At 43.3% G+C, this 22,463-nt stretch overlaps 1 protein-coding gene across 1 annotated transcript in view; it reads right to left on the bottom strand.

The window, feature by feature from the left end:
- The window catches only part of Samd13 (sterile alpha motif domain containing 13), a 31,841-nt gene extending 10,067 nt beyond the window's left edge, over positions 1 to 21,774 (bottom strand). The window contains exons 1-2 of the mRNA XM_055614377.1: positions 21,724 to 21,774; positions 10,942 to 11,053 (exon numbers count right to left, since the gene is read on the bottom strand). Coding sequence (XP_055470352.1) covers positions 10,942 to 11,049 — 108 coding nt within the window. The 5' untranslated portion in view covers positions 11,050 to 11,053; positions 21,724 to 21,774. The remainder of the gene's footprint in view (positions 1 to 10,941; positions 11,054 to 21,723) is intronic.
- Positions 21,775 to 22,463: the final 689 nt, after the last annotated feature.

Genomic DNA, 22,463 nt, shown 5'->3' with positions numbered 1-22,463 from the left:
ATCATCTCTAATTTCCCCTCTGGCATAGCCATCATCTCTGATTTCCCCTCTGGCATAGCCATCACCTCTGGTTTCTCCTCTGGTATAGCCATCACCTCTGGTTTCCCCTCTGGCATAGCCATCATCTCTGATTTCCCCTCTGGTATAGCTCCCTCTGGACCTATCATAGTCCCTTCTCTTCCTGGCATCAGATAAGATGTGATAGGCTTTTGCTATTTGTTTGAACTTCTCCTCGGCTTCTTCCTTGTCTCCTGGGTTCTTGTCTGGATGTACCTGCAGAGCCAACTGATGGAAAGCCCTCTTGATATCAGAGGAGGATGCATTCTGAGGCACCCCAAGTACTTTGTAATAATTCACCATGCTTCTTCAAAAAGCTTTGTTCCACATAGATGCAGGGTGGAGATTTTGAAACTTTTCCATATAACTTCAGAAAGGAAGATGGTAAATTGTTGAAGTTTACAGCTTTGGATTTCCTCACATGGTTCTTGGGGTGAAGCCTCTTTTGGTGGAGAAATTCCTCTTCAGTATGTGGGCCCTTCACACGCTACCACACCCATGTCCCGCCTTTGCTGTTCATTGTGGAGGAGTGACTATGAGGTCATCACTTCAAGCTGGCAACCTCAGACTCTCAGCTGATGCTGTGCTGGCCTTGTTTTCATAGTGGTGGTAGATCTGAGGTGGATACTACAGAAACTGGAGAGACCTTATGTGATTCAAAAATAAACGTGTACACAATAAATAAGCGCACATCAGTGGCTTGTTAACAGGGAAGAACCATTTGTGTAGCTTAACAACTTTTGCCTTGTTTGTAACAGCCACAAGCCAGCAGACCCAACATCAGTAGATGCTTTTAGTGCCCTCTTTGGTGTCACTGTAACTTGCCTTGTGGCATTTAAAATTATTTTACTATTTTATGTGTACAGGTGTTTTCCTGCATGTATGTCTATGTGCCACTTGTGTGCAGTGCTGTGCACCACTTGAATACAAAGGCCAGAAGAGGGTGTCAGATCCCCTGGAAGTGGAGGACAGAGTTGTGAGCCACCATGTGAGTGCTGAGAATTGAACATGGGTCCTGTGGAGGAGCCTGTGCTCTTCAGGCCCTCCCCTTTGTTATCTCATATCCCCAGTGGCATGATAGAGTTGAGGGGTTGTGGGTTTTCATAACTTTAAAGAAAAAATAAAATTCATCAAGCAGGGAAACTGGGTCAAAGGCAAATCTGAGTAGGATTTTTAATGGACACACTGAGGAAAAAGAATCAGAAATGGACTCTACACTCAGTATGTACTTCAGCAATGTGAACCTTTTGGAACTTTATCTCCGGATTTAAAAACTAACCTAAGTAGCAGTATCAAAACAACAGATACTATTTAAAAGGAAAAGGCACTGGGGCCCTAGTACAGCAGGGGTGTGCACACCTGTCATAAAAGTGACTTAAAGGGCTTATTTTGGCCAACTGTTCAAGGTATGTCTATCATGGTGGGTGAGTCAAGGCAGCAGAACTTGAAGCAGATGACCACATGGTGAGGAAAAAGATAGCAGTGACTGCATGCTTCTGCTCAGCTCCCTGGCTCCAAGCACATCCAGCCCCACCTGCAGTGGGTGGCTCTTCCCACCCAGTTAATGCAAACAAGATAACCCCCCACAGGCATACCATGAGGCTTAACTATATTCCAGATGTTGTCAAGTTGACAATGAGCACTAAGCATCCCACTGCCCATTTCATAGGACACTCAACTTTATATTTCCCAGACTTCTTTGTAATTTAGTTTTGGCCTTCGACTGACTTACGGCCACTGAGATGTGAAGGGTTGGAAGTGTATGTAACCTCTTTTGGGTAGACTATGAAACTAGCTGCTTGGGGCCTTCATTGATCTTCCTCCTTCCACTGACTGGTGTCAGTGACCACAGGATCTTTAAAATTGCTACCATCTGCTATGTTTTCACCTATTTGTGACAATAATCTACTTACATTTAGAATCTATTCCTGAAATGTCATCAGCTAGATAAGTCTGGCCTTTGCAGCATTAAAACCACCTTGGCTCTCTCTGTCTGTTCTCCCTCTGCACTCTTACAAATCAGCCTTTCTTTTCACCTCCAGTTCTGCAGTATTCTAAGACCCTTTCCTGCCCTTCTGTGTGAAGCACAGTGTTGACAAGGGGAGCCATTCTTTCACTATTCCTCTAACACAGCCCTCTGAGACTAAGTCAGGGGAGCCAGTAATTCTGTTTCTTTAACTCCTAGACCCAATGCTGCTGACAATAAGAGAACAAAACCATGAACATGACACACCCCACAACCTTAGCTAGGTCTGTACAATATTGAGGATTAATTTGTGATCATCTCCGTTTCCATTCTCCTTGGTGGTCATTGTTATCTGTTACTACTGTTCTCGTTTCTAATTAAAGCTCTGCCCCTCCCCTTTCACTTTAAGTGGAACTTGCTTCCTGTTTAGTTAAACAAAATAAACAAAAAGAGAAACTGGGAAGAATTTCCTAAATGTTTCCCCAAAACTGAATGCATTGGGTCCTCTAAGGAAATGAACCAAACGTTGGTTCGTTAGGCCTAACTAAACTGTGAGCTGGGACTCCGAGAAAATTTCAAGTCTGGAGACTTGAAAATGTAGACATGCAGGGTGGTTGATAATTTAAGTCCTGGTCAGCATCCAAAGGGTGAATTCATTCTTCGTCCATGTTCTCGTTTCCTTTCTGTTGCTGTGATAAAATGTTCCCACCAAAAGCAACTTACGATGAGAAATGATTTATGTGGTTTACACTTCCAGGCCAAGGTCCATCACCGAGGGAAACCAAGGCTGGAACCCAAGTAGTAGAACTTATAGCAGGAAGAGTGGAGGGAGGCTGCTTGCTGATTGCTTATAGGCTCATCTCCTCTCTTCTTCTTGGGTACTCCAGGCCTACCAGTGAGAGAATGATACTGCTCATGATACTTCCTAAACCAATTATTGATTGATCAGGACAGCCCCTTACAGACAGACCCACAGAAAAACCCGATAAAGACAATTACTGAATTGAGCCTCATTTTTCAGCTGACTCCAGGCTCTATGAAGTTGAGAGTTAACTCGGACACTCTACCTTTGTGTTCTACTAGAGTCAGTATTGGGCATCAAGATGATGCCCACCCATCTTGCTGGGATGACGCTTACTTAGTGTGTTGATTCAAATGTTATTCTCCTCCATGAACACCCTTGTAGATATACCCAGGCCATGGTGCTGTACTAGCTATCTGGGCATCCCTTAGCTTGGTCAAGTTAACACATAAACTTAGTCATTACCTTTATCTCCTGTGCAGTTAAAACACCCTTGACTTGATTATTTATTCATATTTTTAAAAAATATTTGAAAATTTTATTAACCAATTGCACCATCATATAGCTAAGATTACACTAGACATTTTTATAAATTTATATTTTATAAAATTTATACCATAGGCTAGTGAGATGGCTCAACAGATAAAGGCACTTTCCCCAAAACCTTGGTGACCTGAGTATTATCCCTAGAATCTATGCAAAGGTGGGTAGAAAGAATTGGTTCCCTAATTTTATTATTTGTCTGCTACATATATGCTCTGGCCTGTGTGCTCTGCCATACCATACACACATACACTCACCAATTATTAATATCTAAAAATTATAAATGTTCAATTTTAAATTAAAATTTCTATTATATAAAATTTGTATTGTTAACCAGCTCTAAGTATATAGTAACATAATTATTCTCACCATGTTGTTTAGTAATCACAACTACCTACTTTAAAATTTCCTCTGCCTCAGAGGGCCTGGTTAAATAAGCCAGACCAGCTCTACGATGGGCTTCATTTTCTTACTGAAACAGAACAGGCCCGAGTTTTCTGTTTCTCAGAAATATAAACTTCAGTTGTAGGAAAACCCACAGAAAACACTCAACCAATCAGAATCGGCTAAGACATTTGGCCTAGGAAAAAAAGGCTGCTTACTTATCAGTCTGAAAAGCCCCTAAGTCCTGATTGGCATCACATAGCCTCTACGGGCACTGGACAATTCCAACAGAGGTCACCTGGCCTCCATAGGCACCTACCAGTTGGGCCAGTTTGAACCAGTTTAGAGAGCCTGTAGCCCCTGACCAAGCCTTAACCAGTTCCCGGTGCACTTGTACCCTTGCTTCTGACCTGTGCCAATAAAAATAAAGATGACCTAACTCTCCCTGCAATTCCTCTATCTAGTTGGCTTTAACTAGAGCCCAGGTACTCATCTCGGGGTCGCCATTACTGTCTGAATGGTGGTCCCTGCATCTGCAGAATAAATGCTCTTTGCTGTTTACACGCTACTTGAGTCTGGGGAGTTTTATTCAGTAATTTCTGGACCCTAACATGTTATTCCAATAAACTTAATATTCATTAGAGATGACTCAGCTCCTGCTGTCCATTAATCTTCTTGTGTATCTAGGAATGTCTACTTCAAATATTTCATATAGATGAATTATATAAGTTACTCAACATGTTCTCCAAGTTCATCCCTGTTGAATCTGACCTTTTTATGGATGAAAAATAGTCCATTTTACGCACATACCACATCTTGTTTATCTATGTACTTATTCATGGCATTTGGGTTGTGTCTGCCTGGCCATTGTGAATGATGCTTCCATGACCCTTGCACAAGGGCAGACACCTGAGTTCTTTATTTTTGAAGAACTCCTCAGTTGGAAGGGTTTGCCACCTTCTTCCCCACCTGCACTATTGAGATTCCACTGGCCAACTTCCTAGACCCCACTCGACATGACCTTTTTGAGGTATCTTGAGCTTATTGATTAGTTCAATCTTCATAAAACCACCCTCAGAGATTTCCAGAAAACTGCTCATAACTGGTGCTCCCCCTCTTTCTAATGATGTCCTTTTTCAATTGTTTCCCAAGGGTTCCACAACTTCCCAAACAGTGCCACAAGCTGAGGTCCAAGTGTTCAAAGGAAGAGTTGGGTGGCAGAAGGCACTCAGTCCCAGGCATTACACTCATCTGTCCTTCTTCTTTTGGATTTCCACCCCTCAGTGGATCCCCAGGGACCCTCTTCTGCTAGTGGAGCCCCACTCTTCTCCATACCCTGTTTGCTTCTCAGCCCCACTGTTCATCAATCTGCTCAATGCTCCCCAGCATAAGTGTATTGTAGTTGCCAAGACAGAGTGTTTTTTCATGCTTCTGTGTTTGGTCTTTCCACTGCATGGAATATTCTGGACTTTCTTCAGGAGGTTCTCCTAACTGTGATGGTTTTAGGTGGCCTTACTAAAGTAATGTTTGTTGTTATTATTACTTTAATAGTTTTCTGCTTGTTTTAATGGATGTTGTCACAACCACAGAAATCACTAAAGAATAAGTAAATGTGCCATGCATTGTACTCTTTCTGTTTTACAGCTGTTTGGTCTCAAACAGCTAATTTGGGTGCTTTAGCTTATTCTATACAAATACAATCTATTCTATGTAAATAAAAATATTTAAAAAATATTTTTCTTTACCGGTTTTGCGTACAACTAATTCTCTTTGGCTACTTTCTGTTAGTATTACTTACTTGCTTGCATTTTAACCTTTTTTATTAATCTTTACAAACTGAAGGAAGTTGCCACATCCCCTATATCTTCATTATACTATAGAATATTTTAAGCATTTCAGTGTTTTCCCAACTGTTAATAAATATCAAGCATCAGCCTACCTTGGATATTTTCAGTGATGGTATTACAAAATGTTACTGGATAAACAAAGTGTTTTTTTTTTTAACCCCTAAGGTGTGAGGGTTTAACTGGCCTAATTCAGAGATGAATTTGTCATCAAGCTAGAGAAACTCATGTTTCACTTGAACAATTTTGTACTCATACTTTTGTGACATATTTCAGTGTGGGTTTACAGTGCTGTGGACACCTGAAGCACCACATAAGCACCTCTTGTCTACTGAGAACCAGAAACCTGGCCACTGCATCGGCTTGACTTTGGGCACAGAGCTCACTGTTATCTGATAGGCTTTCTACTCAACTACTCCCTTTTGAAATAAGTAGTGGAGTATGCAGCCATACAGTTTTGTTTATCTTTATTAATATGGGTGATCAGAATTTGTTCAATGTTAGTAGCAAAGAACCAGCTAAAAACAAAGCCCAGTCTACAGGTTTCAAATTCTGACTTAACAAGATGGGTATTTCAGATAAGACTGTTCTTGTGGCTATAAGGGAAAAGTATTAGAATAAAATTAACATGCCATTTTGAGTTGTATGTTATTCTGTCATGATATTCTGAGGGGGAAAATGATCTCTGAGATATACAGTGTTCCAGAGATAAAATTACCGATGTCACTTGCTCACTCACTGACAAGAACAGGATGCTGCAGGGTCTGAACCACATGACAGTGACTGAATGTGTGCATTCAGTCTGCCTGTGCATTCTCCTTCCCTACTGTGAGGACATGTGAGTCAGAAGCATGGAGCCAGAGAGGTGAAACGACAGTCCTACACTTGGAAGGAATACCTCTGTGAGCTGTGATCACATGAGTTTGAGAGATGAAGTGAGGTGGAGAATCGCACTGTCAAGAGATGGATGATACTGTTTAAAGCAGAATATGGTACTTCTTTAGCCCTCAGAGTCTAACAAAGTGAATCCCATCATACTGCTCTGGGGTAGGAGGAGGTATTTTTGCTGAAATTAGTCAAAATAGTCTCTCAAAAGCTCTTACGGAAGTAATATTTCTGAATGCATTGGTCTTAAAAACCAGGCAACACATGTCTATGGGTAAGCATCAGTTATTTTTTTAAATCTCCCACTTAAAAAAAAAATCACTAAGCCTCAAGTCACTTTCATGTCTTACTCTATGACACTGGAAGCTGACTTCAGGAGGACCCATCTCCAGATGGCACCTTGGACTCAAAGGAGGTGCTGAGGCAATGCTCCACTGTTGAACTCAACACTTTCTATGTAGAAATGTGAGCACTATCACAGCAAATGGCCCAGGATCACCCCAGTGACTAGGAAACAATTATGAGAAAATAAGCCTGAGGTTATGACTCTGCTCATGCCTGTTACCCAGATACTTGGGAAAATAGCCACTTTAACATGGAGTATATGAGAACGATGGTGCTGGTGTGTGGTCACTCCACCTTCCTTAGAAATGGTTTCCACTGCCTCCCGTGTTCACTAGCCAATGGATCCTCTTGTGGAACCGTGTTAATGAGTCCAGTTGAATAAAGTCCCCAGAAGATGAAGAATGTAAGTCTAATGATAGAAGCCATAAGCTGACCCCAGGGAGAATAACATATCTAATCATGGAGATGGGTCAGCACAGCAATGTCGCCTGAATGCACACCTGGTCATGATAACAGGGTGGGCAGTGGCTTAGACTTCCTTCTTTTTTTCCCGTTATTATATTATTATTTTTAAATGTATTTATTGTTTTATTAATTACAGTTTATTCACTTTGTATCCCAGCTGTAGTCCCCTCCCTTAATCCCCTCCCAATCCCACCCTCCCTCCCTCTTCTCCTCCCATGCCCCTCCCCCAGTCCACTGACAGGGGAGGTCCTCCTCCCCTTCCCTCTGATCCTAGTCTATCAGGTCTCATTAGAACTGGCTGCATTGTCTTCCTCTATGGCCTGGTAAGGTTGCTATCCCCTTAGGGGGAGGTGATCAAAGAGCAGGCCACTGAGTTCATTTCAGAGACAGCCCCTGTTCCCATTACTAGGGAACCATCTTAGAGACTGAGCTGCCACAGGCTACATCTGTGCAGGGGTTCTAGGTTATCTCCATGAATGGTCTTTGGTTGGACTATCATAGACTTCCTTCTTGGTAGTGCTTAGGCTGTGCTTCCAGCTCAAGTAAGGACTGTCAAAGAGGCTGATGGGAATACCTGGACCACAGGGAAACTTAATGGTTCTAGCTGCTAAGCAAGTAGAGTGCATTCAGTGAGAAACGATTAGTCAATTTCAGATGACCAACCACCTTTGTGCTAAAGCCTTATGTGGAGGCAGAGTAGCCACAGTATTTGGAACTGCTTCAGTTCTTCTAGAAGGGCACTGATCCTACCACGGGGACCACCCTTAAGATCTCACTAAGTCTAGTTTCCTCCCCCTGGTCTTTACTCCCAGTATTATCACATACAGTGTTAGGTTCTCACTGTAGGTGTGATGGGGAATTCAAATCCAGGCTATAGGAATCAGCCCTGAAATAATGTGCCCACCTGGGACTGTTCTTGTCAAGGGTGGTTTAGTGGTTGCTGGCAAATCTTGCACTGAGGAGATTTTTAAAATGCTTTATTATGGTGTTTTTTGTTTTTTTTTTTTTTGTTTTTGTTTTTTTTTTTTTTTTTTTTTTTGCTGTGACCTAACAATGTACCAGAGAGGGACCTAGCTTTGGGCTGGAGATGACCTTCAGTATTCATATCAGAATATAACTAGTGAGTGTTGACTTGAGGGTGATTGCCAGAGAGGTTCAGGAGGTTAGATGTGGGTAGAAGAGCCAGGTAAATGTGTTAGAGAACATGCTTCGGTCTCCATGAGTCACAGAATAACATAGCGTACCATCCTGGCCTAGCCAGTGACACCCTTTCCCCCACTCTGTAACTCCTTCAATGGAAATGGAAATGTCAGGGTAGAAGGAAGAGCTGGATCACTTCCAGAGACTAATTTAAGGCCCACTCCTTACCCAATGAGCTACCCTCCTATGAATGAAAGAGCTTGCATTTCAGGACTTGCTTCATCTTCTAGGAATTTGTTTATCAAGCTCCAAAATTGGCAGATTAGACACAGTGATGTGAGGGATTTCTCAACGAAATGTAACTTATATCTAAGTGTGCTCAGTGCCAGAATAAGTCATCCTGAGGAGAAAATGCCACTAGCAGGCCATCCTGGAGTGGCCAATCTTATTTGCAAGGCTGTCTACTGAATCTACAAGACCCAGAGAGCATGCAACCCCCTCACCTGGAGTATCTGAGCAAAAATGCAACCTGAGAAGGCTTCTGGGCATCTGGGAACCTGGCCAGGAGACCTTTTACCTGAGCCCACCCTCCTTTTTGCAAAGCTCTTACAACATTACTTAAATTTAATTTTAGAAAAGAGCTACTCAATTTCAATGACACAAATGGACATTACACCATTAAAAACCCAAAATAAACTATGTTCTAGATGATTAGCTTCTACTTTCCAGCCATATGTTAAGACATGCACACATGCACACACCTGCACTCACACACACGGCTTGTAATTGTAGCTTTTATCAACATACAGAATGTTGGTGTCACCAGGAGGTTCCCTCATGTCCCTTCACAAATTATTTCCCATGTCCACCTATTCATACCCAAGCATGCTCTTTTTTAATTTGGTTATTGATCTATTTAACAGTCTGAAAATCTAAGATGGACCAATTTGGCATGAACTTTGGTACTCCTCTCACCTGAACTGCCGTATATGTTGGGAATTTGTTTCCATTACTGGAGGTGTTCATTACGTATGTATCTCAGCGTGTACCCTCATTGTGTATACAATTGCATAGAAAGGCAACTATCAAAAAAGCTGCTAACAACAATTTTACAGAAATCTTCATACAGAGATGCTTTCATTTTCCTTTGGTAAATACCCAGGAGTAAAACTGCTAGATCTTGGTAGGTGTGAGTATTTCTTTTACACTCTCACTAGCAATGTCGGAGCATTCTGTTTGTTCCCCATGCACATTTGGCACCAAATCTCCTTCTAATTTTAATTCTTCTAATGGGCGTAAAATCATTTAAGCTTCCATCCTGGCAAATTTTCCAAACTAGCAAAAATTTACAAATGTGTAAGGATCAAGTTTGAAGAATGTATTGCTTGAGGAGACTGACACACGTGGCTTTTTTTTTTTTTTCACACATGGCTTTTTTTTTTTTTCTAGAGGTTTATTAGATGGAGATGAAGAAAGAGAAGGAGAGAGTGAGAAATGATAGGGGAAAGAGAGGGAGGATGCCCTGACAGAGACGGGAGAGAGCAGGAAAGCAAGAGAGTAAGAGAGCAAGAGGCCAAGAAAATCACACGTGGCTTTTAAAAGTTACTTTATCTAAACTTGGGCTGTGCTAATATGATCTTGTGAAGGGATGTGGAATGGATTGCCAGACACATTCTTCAGCTTCTAATTCTCTCAACTAGATTACAAGACAATGAAGTTAATGCCCAGAAAACTGCAGCCTAGGAGGCTAGGAGCTTTGTGTTCTGAAGGGTGGACCACGAGCTCTGCCAAACCTGCCTCCTAGAGGGCCATTCCCAAAGTGCTGGCTCAGCCTGCTCCATGGAGTCACAGGTTACCCAGAGAACAGATGCCTGCTCTTCCCTTTTCTAACGTCAACCCATGGGCCCCAGAGATAGAAATTAACCTTTGTGAACATCAACATTGCGCCAAAACCTTTTGGGAAAATTTGTATATTTTTTCTTTAAATTGTCAGAACATCCCGGTCAGTCAGGTACAATCACTTGTTAAAGATGTGAAACAAAGACTCATGGAACTCCAGTAACTTGCCCCCAGACATACATACATACATACATACAGAAATATCTGCACACACACTCGCACGAAGTTGAACTTGGCTCTGCACCCTAGGCCCTACTGTGATGAGCACCTGAACAGTCAGTCCCTTGGGAACTAGATCCAGGAGCAGTGGAGAATGCTGTGTCTCTCCAGTTGAGTCCCTCCTTCCTGCCACCTGCTTCATCCTGTGTCTGTAGTGAGGACAGGACTGGCTCCCTCCACCCATGGGCATGCTCAGTCCAATGGAAATGAGCATAGCCTCCTTCCCTGCAGTCTCTGGCTTTCCTCTGTCGGGAAGGAGCCACCGACTGCCATAACTGCTGCTGCTCCTCACCATCTAGGGCTCTCTGCCCCCTCAATGTTCTCCACTCTCCCTCTTCATCCCCTTCTCAGTACAATGAGGAAGGGAACTGTGTTTTTCCAGCCCGAGTTACCTGTTCCTGAAAAACACTGGCTTGCTCCTCAAATCCTGCTGTTCGGAAATAATCCACGACGTCCATCACAGCCCAGTCTGCAGGATCAGGAGGCCTCCCATTTTCCATGGAACTGCAAGACACAAATCCAAGCTGTCTTGTATGCAGGTGTGCACAGGCTCACTGCCTTGCCTCCAAGGGCTGGTCTGAGCCAGCTCAGTGAGAGCCTGGTGCTCACTTCCCTCAGGGCCTATCCCGGTCTATCCACAAAAGGACTCATGATGTTTCTTCTGTGTCTTGGTTCCCTGTGATCATTACTCACACTGGCACAGCCAATGCTTTCTTAGGAAAGTATCTGACCTTTAATGAAAATGATTCCCACAAGTACTTTGTTTTGAAGCCAGAGACATTTAGAGTGGTGTGGTCATTTTTGATGGGCTATTGCTGAGCATGTCTGCTGTAATTTCAGTCTGAATATGTACTGTACAGTGCAACTCAAAAGCTATTCCCCCATAGAGCATGCTTCCCTGTTGCATTCTGTCTCAGCCCTTATGTCGCTCTAACTACCCAATGAAACTTTACCACTCCTACTCATTCAAGGGTCACCTCTGCTCTAAGGCACTTCCTGGCACCATTAGGGAAGTACTTAAATTAAATTAACCTGCTCTGAGATCCAATACCCCATCCAAATTACCATCATAACACCTCCCATAATAGTTTAAACACTGTTTTTGTTTTTTTTGGACTCAAGTGAGAGATGTGGACCAAAGATACACATGTAACCCTGGGCCAGTTCTCACTGTATTATTCCGAGTGTCAAGCATGTGCTTAAGGAAGTCAGTCAGCACTGTTCAAAGTGAACTACAGTGATTAAGCAGATGAAAATCAGGCATCTGTCTGGTAGGCTCAAGTAACCCTTCTCACTGGGTTCAGAGAGGAGGGACAAAAGTACACTGAGGAAAAAAAAGCAACAGCCTGCAGTGTCTGGGACTGTGCTTCATTTCATACTCACTGCAGGAGTCATCTGTCTATGCCCATCCAATGTAGCTCCCAGAACATCTACCTGATCACATTGTTCCTCTGATTGAAGTCCTTTTTCCTCTTCCTGTGGCAAATTCCTATGAGCTTAACGGAAGTCCTTCAGGGCAAAGACCTCCACCTCTCCAACTAGGAATACATTTAGGAGCAAAAGACAGAGCAACACTTATGTGCCTCCCAGTGTTCTGAGTGGACAATGATCAGCAACACACTCTAGACTTACAGCTGCAAATTACACAAACAGCTAGGAAGGACAGGGACACTGTGCTGTGATATCTTAGACCTAGGACATTTTGGCTAAAGCAAGGTCTAAAAGGCCATCAGAAGTTAACTGTGTAAAGAAGTTGGGTGAAGAGTACTTCAAGCTCTGTGGTAGGAATGAAGTCAGCCAAGGAGCCATTACAATCCTGGAGGCCACACTGAGGAGGGTTCCAGATTTTGCTAAGAGAAGCAGGAAGTTGGCAAATGGCCTTATGGGGAAGAAGTGACCAAGTCAAAGCCACAATCAGAAGAGTATTGAAGAGGAGTGAGAAGGGGAGACAGGGCATGAATGGAAAATACTGCCATCATTTCTGCAGATCAGGGTCTCAGACTAAGTAGTAGCTCTGAGAAAAGAGAGGATCGGGATTAAAGTTCTCAAGGGGTAAAACCAGCATGGCTCAGTGGTGGGCCAGATAGAGAATGAAGGGGTAGATATACCAGGATCCTGAAAGGATGCGGTGTCTTTGTGTCTTTAGTGGGACGGTGCCCCTGGGCTTTTGTCACATCAGGATTCAATGGGTCTTGAACTCAGAGCAGAGGAGGGAGCTGGATGATACATGGGCTTGATGATAACTAAAACCCCCAGCATGGTGAGAAGGCTGTGGTTCTGGAATTAGGCTTCTCAACATTCAGTGCAAGCCCAAAAGATCTTTGCTGTTGTGAGGACAAAATGCCTAGACTTTGAGGGATCCCAGCATATCTTCACACATCTAAATGGCCAGCATCTACACATAATTGTTTCAATCACTCATAGAAAGAACCTAAGTATTCAGTTACAAACAATAACCACTACAACAACACACCAACCAACCAAACACACAAGCCAACCAAATTCTGTTCTTAAAGAAATGGGAGCAGGTGGCAGGCCAACAGACAGGTATTGCTTGTTTTTCAGTGATACTTAATTTGCAAACATTTAGAGCCAATGCTGGTTAGAAGAGTTTCCTCTCCGATTTTAGCCTGAATTTGTAAGCAGTGTGTGCCCATGCCTTAGATTTTCTATCCCTGTGACAAAAAAATATCATGACCAAAAGCAACATGCGGAGGAAAGGGTTCATCTGGCTATTACTTCTATACCACAGTCAGGAAGTCAGGGTAGGACCCAAAGCAGAGCCTTGGAGGAGGGAGGAGCTGCTTACTAGCTCCTTGTGTCTTGTTTAGGTTTGTTTTGGTTTGCGTTAGACCCTGGGACCCACTGCCTAGGATAGTGCCATTTGTAATAGGCCCTCCAACATCAACCATTAACCAAGAAAATGCCCATGGACTTGCCTACAGACTAATCTCAATTATTGTTCCTTCTTCTCAGATAACTCCATCTTGTATCAAGTTGATGAAAACCAAACCAAACCAACAACAAAACAACCATAACAGCCCAGCATTTCTGCATGTACGAGTTTCTACCACGGAGCCAGTGATATGCACTGAGGGCAGGAACTCATTTTCACCCTAGTATTATCAAGCATTAATTCTAATTTTTATACCAATGTGATTTTTCGGGGTAGGGAGGCAGATGATCTATGTGCTGAGCTTCCCCATCATCCTGGTAAAATAAACAAGTATGAGCTGACAATGAGGAATCTCTCCAAGGCTCTGCTTTCCTTCTCTCACTTGGTCATGATGGGCTTGAAGAACGTTTCTTCAGGAGTTTGCCATCCTAACAAATCTGTTAGGTTTTCTAACTGCCTCGCTTCCAGCAATAAGCAGAGTCCCACTGAGCGGACTTTTAAGTGCCTGGGAAATGCCTGAGTCCACACTTCCTGTGGTTTCGTAGTTAACTGCTCGCCTTAAAAAAGTGGCTGTGTGATTGTAGTAAGTGTGCTACAACATGATTTCAGGATGGGAGGCTCTCTGGACTCCTAGCGGGTTGCTGTAACATCATCGCCTCCACCATTCTGAAATGCTTTTGACCATTTGAAATGCTGTAGAAAAAAGGTTGGCAAAATTGCTGGTGATGTGCCACAAATATTGAGCAAGATAGAAGCCTTGAGGATACTTCATGAAAAAAACAAGACTCCTGCCCATTATACATGGTCACTGGCGCAAAAATGTAAACACATCCAACAGACTTTGCCTTGAGAAGAGAAGTTTCCTGAGATTCAGCCATGCAAAAGCCACAGCGGTCACAGTCCAAGAGACCAGGCTTCTTGAGCTGGAGGCCAACCCTGATGTCATCATGTCTTACTTGTTTGGTAGGCATATAGAATGTAATATTTTAGAATCATAGAGCCTTCTGGACTGCTCCTGGGCAGCTCCAGAGAGGGAAATGTGTGAAACTATGAGAGTAAATCTGAAGATGTAAAGGAGACTCCAAGAAGTTGATCAATGTCTCCAGTGAACACGAATGTCTGCCAGGAAGAACTGCAGGGAGAAATACAAACTCTAGGGACGGGCCTTATGGCCTGTACTGGCAAGACTGCCGTGCAGGGCTGCCCGAGCTCCTTCTACCCTGAACACTGCAGACTAGATGTTTGCCCTCCCGGGCTTTGGTCTTACTCTGGTTTCATTCATCTCTATTCTTCAAGTATTTCATTTTTAAACCAGGATGTTTCCCAGGTAATTGTATATTGTAAAAATGCAATTTTTAAGCTATGTTCACAAGGGGTTCATGGGAGCGAGGTTCAGAGGAGACTTTGGGCTTAAACTTTGAACAGTAAGGGAATTGTTAAGAATGAGGTCTTTTTGGCATTTGGCGAGGTGCATCCTGGATTATGAGAAGGCTGTGAGCCTCTGGGAATGAGAGGTGGAGTGCTGAGGTTTGACATGAGGTACACTGGTCCCCAGAGGTTCATGTGTTGAAGCATGAAAAGGTGACTGGTTCATTAGAACTCTACCTTCACCACCGAATGAAACCACTGAAGCCATAATTTGATGGCATTACTGGCAGGTGATTATGCTAAGGGGTGGAGCCTAGTCAGGGGAAGTAGGTCACTGAGGTGGGTACCAGAAAGTTAAATCTTGCCCTGAATCCTTCCTATCTCTACTTAGCTACCACGAATTGACCAACTTTGCCATTGGGCATGCGTGATGCTGTGTCTTACCTGATAGGGACAGTTGACTATTACTAAAGCCACAAAGATACATGAGCCCAACTAGACTCCTCTTCCTTTTAAGTTTGCATCTCTCAGGTATTTGGCATACAAGTAAAAGGCTGGCCAAGGACACTGTGGATAAATATAATCTACATGAATTTTGCAACTCTGTTTTTTTTTTTTTTTTTTGGACCATTACATCTCTCCTTTAATTTAGGAGAGAAAGGGCCTGGTTAATTATTATGGTGATATGTCTGTCACACTACTTTTTTCATAAAACTATTTCAAATGTTAGTTATTTTTACACTCAAAAATGTACTCTAATTGTATTGCCTTTATTTTTAAATCAAATTACCCTACTCCTTGCCCATGTTTTAAAATAGCCTTTGGCTAAAAATAATTTAACTTCAATTCTAATAAATTTATATTGATCTCTTTGCTTATAAAAAACCTAAGAACAAGATATAGCTTTCTCTTCATTTCCCCACCCACTTTATATCAACAAGCAGAGATCTGACTAAAAGCTGACCAAGAAAAAGGAAAAAAATGCCTCAAAAAAGTTCTTGACAGAATATTTTTTCATTTAAAGATATTCAGATAAATAAGGATTCAGTGCATATAGCTGCAGAATAACCAAATGATGAGAGCTCAGGGAAGCAAATAGCTCATCAAACTTTCTGTATACTCTGAGTTCTTTCTCTGAGCATTTAGAGATTTGATTCAAACGTAGCCTTGATCTGAACTGAAATCCAATGGACAAGAGCCTCCACTTCCCCACACGCATGGTTTTGCTTATGTCACTCAAATCTTCCTGTTTTACTTCTTGACGTTGAGGGCCCTACTCACTTGTTTTTAAAGCAGCAGTTAAATGCCCTCTTCTAAATATCTCCAGTCATTGTTTAATTCCAATTATTCATTAATAAAGTTTAACTGGTCTGCAATGAGACAGACACTTAAATAACACTGGAAACCCACAGCCTAGTAGAAAGGATGATAGCAAATCAGTATTTTTGGAATTGGCGGGTATGTGATTACACCTTTTCCAAATGTAAACTGTATGAAATCCAAATGCAGATATAACAAGAAAAGTTTGTGTTCAACCTGAGATACATAGAAATGGAAACTACATAATAGGTTTATAAAACGTGGCACAAAATATCCTAATAATGTTATGTTGATAACATGTCAAAGTAACATTTTTGATAGTTAAATAAAATACATTACTGAAAATTGTTTCATCTGTTTCACAAATGACCTCCAGAAAATTTTAAATTAACTAAGTGGCTCAAATTTATTGCCATGGAATAGAGATAGAGATAGATATGGAATTGCTGAGATCTACATTACTTGTAAGAAAATAGTGGTAAACTATTTTCCAAAGACATCTACATGCTGGAGTACTGTCTTAGAAATCTTCACTCTTTATAATGACTGGTATTTTCATATTTTTAAACATTTGCCAAGTGACTGAGTTTGTGACTGTGACTTGATTTGCATTTTCTTTGTCACTTCCACTACTGAGTACCTCCTCACATATTAACTGGCCATATAAAATCCCATCTCCTATGGAATGAGTGCTCCTATTGGGCTATTTTTCTGTTAATATATGGATATGTGTTTTTACTGTTGAAGATCATAAACACAGAACCCACTTCATCTTGCCCCTCAGAAAGAGTTCAGGTGGAATCTAAGCTGTGGTTGTTGTCTTGCCAACACCTATTGATGCAGATGCAAAATAACCAAGATCTTAACAAGGATCCATATTAGAAATTCTAAGAGTTTGTGGCTCAAGTCTGGGAAATTTTAGTATGACTGAATGAAAGAAGCCAGCAGGGAAGAAAACTGCTCTACGGTGTTTGTTTAAAATTGGCAAGGTATCATATGAAAATGTCCCAATGTAAAACCGTACCACACATACAGAATAATGAATATCTATGATGCAAATGTCTTACAAATATCAAGAATATGCTTTACTATGTATCCTTTCCCTTATAGGTTAATAATCTTAAAAAAGCAAGGACCTGGAACTGGAGTTTCAATCTTCCTTCTATTCTTTTGTAGCCTTGACAAAGAAGCCCCTTCAACTTTGAGACAAGTCTGCTGCAAACTGCCTGCAACCAGGCTCACTCCAGCCGACAGGACTGGGTAAAAGGTTGTTGTAACTTAGAAGCTTTCTGGGATGAAAATGAGCTATCTTGGATTCCAAACAGCTGAGTTCAGATCTCAGATTTGTCATTTTCCACGTGATTTTCAAATAAAAATTATTTCACATAGTTAGTTTTCTGGCCTATAGTTAGTCATTTTATATGCTTTCTGCCCCCACCCTAGCAACCTATGGACATGGGAATGTGCCTGCTCAGTTTTTGTCTCGTATGAGGATGTAGGGCTAAGTTCCTGACGCCTCTTTGATCTACAGCCTGATACCATCAGCTTCCTCACACACCTGGATGCATGAAGTCACCATTTGTCATAGGGCTGGCCTGAGGAAAAGGCAACTAGAGTCAAGGGGGGAGGGAGCAGGTAGCTGGTGGCCAGTGTAGATGAAAAGACCCCAAATTGTGTCCTTCAGTGGCTAAAGAGAATAAAAACAGATACAGGTCCCTGTGCTGTTGGCAGTAGCAGAACTCAGAAGCCAGCCTCACTTACTTTTTTACACCGACACAGCCATTTCCCTTGTTGTCCATGTCAACAGAGAGCATGGGGAGGCTCGCAGAGCTCCTTTATTCCGCAACTAATCAATAAGGGAGAAAAGCTTGGGTTTAATTCTTAGAAAGTGAGAGAACATACATTCTCAACTGGAAACACAATGGTCCCTTTACAGCTTCACACCATCCCCTCTGATTGGAGAGCTAGGATCAAATCTGCAAGACAGGGTGGTGGTACTTTCATTTGCAGTGTGCTCCCTACCTTGACAGTAAGAAAGTGCAAATAAGACTGAAGCCTCCTTCCAACACAGACTATGACCCGGCAGGGCTTCCCCTGGCCTCCTAGCTCCCTGAGGACACTGCAGCCCATACTCAAAAGTGGAGAAAAACAAGCCTCCTTTCTGAACCCCTCCCAATATGGGAGATGATTTTCTTCCCTTTTTCTTTAATTGACTTTTTTTTTGGTCCACTCCCCTACTTTTTGATTTCAATGAAATGCAGAAGGGACTTAATTAAAGCCTTTGTCAGAAAGTATTCTCCTACCTCAAATAGTCTCAGCAAAACTTCATCTGGGAGACAGACATGCTGAGGTAAAGCACAAAGCTCAAAACAAAACAAAACAAAAGCACCCAGATAGCTTATCACAAAAAGTGTGGTGATGATTATGGTGGTGTGTGTGTGAGTTGGTGGGGAGGGGTCAGATAGGCAGCTCATCAGATTTGTGTAAAATCAGTAAAACATTTGAGATACATTAACATCACTGTCTTTTTATCAGATAAGGAATGTATAAAAATTAAAAAAAAAAAACCTCCACAATTAGCAAGATGCGGGGGAGGGACTGCTTTAAAGAAAAGAAAATCAAAACAGAAAGCCTGCCCTGGAAATACGTTTCCTTACATTCAGCCGAAGCCATAATTTAAATGCATTTCCCCTCAAATCACTCCTTCTCCAGGGGGGCTGTGACATGGCAAGTGCATCGGTCAGTAAATTCCGAAGATGCTACCACTCTGCCAGAAGTGGGCGCTTAGCAAACAACACTGCAAGTGTGGGGTCATCTCCACTCCTGAAACACACACACACACCCCTTCCAGCTCCCAAGTCTCTAAGACTGTTGCTAAAGAACCCCACATTGAATATAATATAGATCATAGCATCCATCCACACAGTCACAGAGTAGACAGGGACAGAGTGCTGCTGCTCCAGCCACAAGAAGAATGGCACTTCAGTTGGAAACTGTTATAAATTCACCATTTTCTAAACATCTCAGAAACTAAACAAAACAACTCACAGCGGCACTCTGCGACAGCGCACTACATTGTCTTTTTATCACTACTATTATTTTCTTTCCTGAAAGAGTAAAAAGAAAAGCTACCTAGAAGCAACTAAAACATATCATTTTTTTATAGGCTTATCAAGAACAGCCAAAGAAACCCCAATGTTTTCTTTCACAAAGTAGTCTGGCAAAGGAATTCAAAAAGGAGGTACAGTTTGACACAGTGAAAATAAAACCAGGCTGGCTCTCAGCCAACATGACGTTAGGAATCACACACAAGCCGCAACTGCCTTCTGCTTCATGGCTGACTTTTTAAAGCTACAGCGTGCCTGTTCACTTTGGCTAACTACCCTCAGCACAGTTAGTGGAAGGGGACAATCACACTTGCAAATAGGCAGAATTCTCCTTGCACGTGGCTTACGTACTTACTGCAGTCTCTTGCTTCCCCCCCCCCCCATGTTGCTACATAGGTCCTCACTGCTCTTCTGCGTAGCCATGCCATGTTTCAAACTATTTCATTTTCTCCCCGTGGGAAAATAAGAGAAAACTCAGGGCTTACGGGCTATACACAGTGAGCTCTCAGAAGCCGCGGTCCTGCTTTAGCCTTTTTTTCCTAACAGAGGCGTGGACAAAGTTCCCAGAGCTGGCTTTTAAGTAATCTCTTTGTGAGTATAAGGAAAGCTCTGGCCAGCTAGCAAATCCCTTCACTCCCCGAGGTAGGAAGCAGCATCTTTCAGAGAGAATGTAAAATAGAAGATCAGAGCTCTGAAAACATTCACATTCCACCCAAGGAAGCCAACCAAAACCAGACAGAAACAAACAAAACCTTATTCTACCCAAGAAAAACACTGCAGGTTTAATGGTTTATCTCAGTTTCATGACACCCGCCCCTCCCCCCCAAATTCAGCCAACACTTCTAACCCATGAGCACTTGGTATTGCCCAAGTCACATAAAATTAAGACGTGCCACCATCTTAAGTTCCAATTCAGGAAACTGAGAGCAGAGAGACTGGGAGTGTGTTTTCCATTGTTACCTGGTCAATCTTACAGTTCCTAGCAAGGAATTGCTACTTGGGTTTCAGGGGTCTGTGTGTGTTTGGGGTGGGGTATTCCTGCCTCATAAACCTCATAAACATGTTGTATGCACCTGGAAAATATGTATCAATCAACATTTTGACACTTAATTCAGGATATCTGCCAGCCCCCAACACCTACTCCAATAATCCCCCCCCCCAAAAAAAAAAAAAACCCGATGACAAAACAAACAAAATCCATTCAAAATATGGCAAATTCAAGATCATAACAAGGACCCTGAGAGTTCTTGGTCCTCGGGAAGTATGATGTGTTTATTTTAGGCAGAACTGAGGAGAAGTGGCTTCCCTTTTCTTTCCTAATCCTTAAGGACATTCAGGGATCAAAGGTTGACAAGTATGATCTAAATTTGGATCCTGAATTCCTAAATCATCCACCCATCCACTCACCCACCTAATTTCAGGAATGGCACTAGAAATTTTCAGCTTCCTGAAAGACCACAGCTGAGAAATATTTGTTTCAAAGGTTCTCTTTTCTGGACTTTGCCACTGCCTTGTTGCAAACACAACTATAAATTTTTAGGGGAGACTTGTAAATGCTCAATACTGTGCTGTGCATGGGTCAGGATTTGTGTGCATTATCACGAATGACCAAAATGAGGGGCAGGGAGTGCTAACTCATCAACAGATCCATACTTTGGGACTTGGTGTGAAACTCCTGACCTATTTCCTAACAACAGCCATAGGGAATGGCTTTGGATTGTTGAGTGTGCTGGGCAGGGGAGCAGGGGGAGGGTACCATGACAGCACAGCTCAGAACAAACAGTTCTCAAAGAACCTCTGATCACACTCTCCAAGAAAAAGGGTCAAAGAGATGTAGGCACTCCTGAGTCTTCCTTGGCCACACTCAGCAGAGCAAGGCCTCTGTGAAGTTCCGCCAAGCGGCTTCCCCTTCAAGTAAAAAGGCCACCCTCTCCCTTCCTGCCTGCTGTGATCAAAAAGTGTGCCTGTTAAATAAACGTGTTTCTGGAAGTGTTATAGAAAATTGGGCCCGTTTCATCAGAGCCACAAAGGTGTCCTAAATGATGGCAACAGGCTTCACTTACCAGCTGGTTTCTAACTTTGGAAATAAACTGCCATTTGTGAATGTGTGTGTGGATTCAGCCACTCATCTTTGCACACTCCACAAGCACATTAGTCGTTTGCTCTTACACGAAGGGCGTGTATGTTAGCACTGTATTTGTGTGAGATGAAGCACATGCTGTGTGCTGTACGCAGGAGCGTGCTCTGTGATTACAGAATGTGTGTGTGTGTGTGTGTGTGTGTGTGTGTGTGTGTGTGTGCCGGGGGGGGGGGCGTGGCCCAAACAAGACTTTCTAAGGCAGTCTATCTGGCCTCAGGATTCTGGAACAGAGAGCTTTGGGGGGACAACTTGAAAGCGCCCTCGGATGGGGGAGGGGAGGCCAGTCAAGAAGGGCTGGAGACCAGGTTCTCTGAGAGTGGTTTCTATATTGCCTCGCACCCACCTCCAGGAAGCACCGACGGCCCAGGAAAGCCAGGCTGTTCTGTAGGAACCTTCTGCCTGGTCCGGGGCTGGACCCAAGTCCCCGAAGGCAGGGCTGCACGCGTCCCGGAGGGCGTCTCCAGGACGGAGGACAAGCGGTCGGCTAAGCAACTCGAGGTGGCGCAGGGGACAGAGCGGAAAGTTTCTGTGGAGACTCTGAGGGAGAACCGGGCGGTCTGCCTAGGGTGGGAGCTGCTAGGGGTGTGGCGCCGAGCCTAGCACCGCGTCCTGTCCCGTCCCGTCCCGCCAGCTCTGCCCCGCTCCACTCCAGGTGACAAAGTGCACACCCTCGGGGCGCCGAACACACGGGGGCCGCGGGTCGGGCGTTTGGGGTTTTGTTTGTTTGTTTCTGTTTTTGTCCTTATCCTGGTGTTCACTGGTTCCTTTCATCCTGGAGAGGAGGGAGGGCGGGCGCGTTCCCAGGACGGCCTGTGAGCCCATCACTTACCTCCCGCCCAGCCGCTCGGTGGCCGCCACGCGCGGAGCCCAGAGCAGCGCCAGGCGCGCGGCACGCCGGGAGTTGTAGTCCACCTTGTCGTTGGGGGGGGGGTCTCGGGAGATGGGGACGGAGGGAGCGTGGAGACGCAGAGACTCTTAAGTGGGAAAGGACAGAGTCCGCTGGGATTCCGAGGAGGACATTTGTCCAGGGCTCAAAACTTCCAGGAAGCAGAGGGGAGGGGCTCCTCCCGGGGAAATTAGTAT

The sequence above is a fragment of the Psammomys obesus genome, unplaced genomic scaffold, assembly GCF_907164565.1.
Source record: "Psammomys obesus unplaced genomic scaffold, mPsaObe1.curated_primary_1811, whole genome shotgun sequence".
Lineage (NCBI taxonomy): Eukaryota > Metazoa > Chordata > Mammalia > Rodentia > Muridae > Psammomys > Psammomys obesus.
The sequence above is the reverse complement of the archived record's forward strand: the minus strand, read 5'-3'. Positions and strand labels throughout refer to the sequence as shown.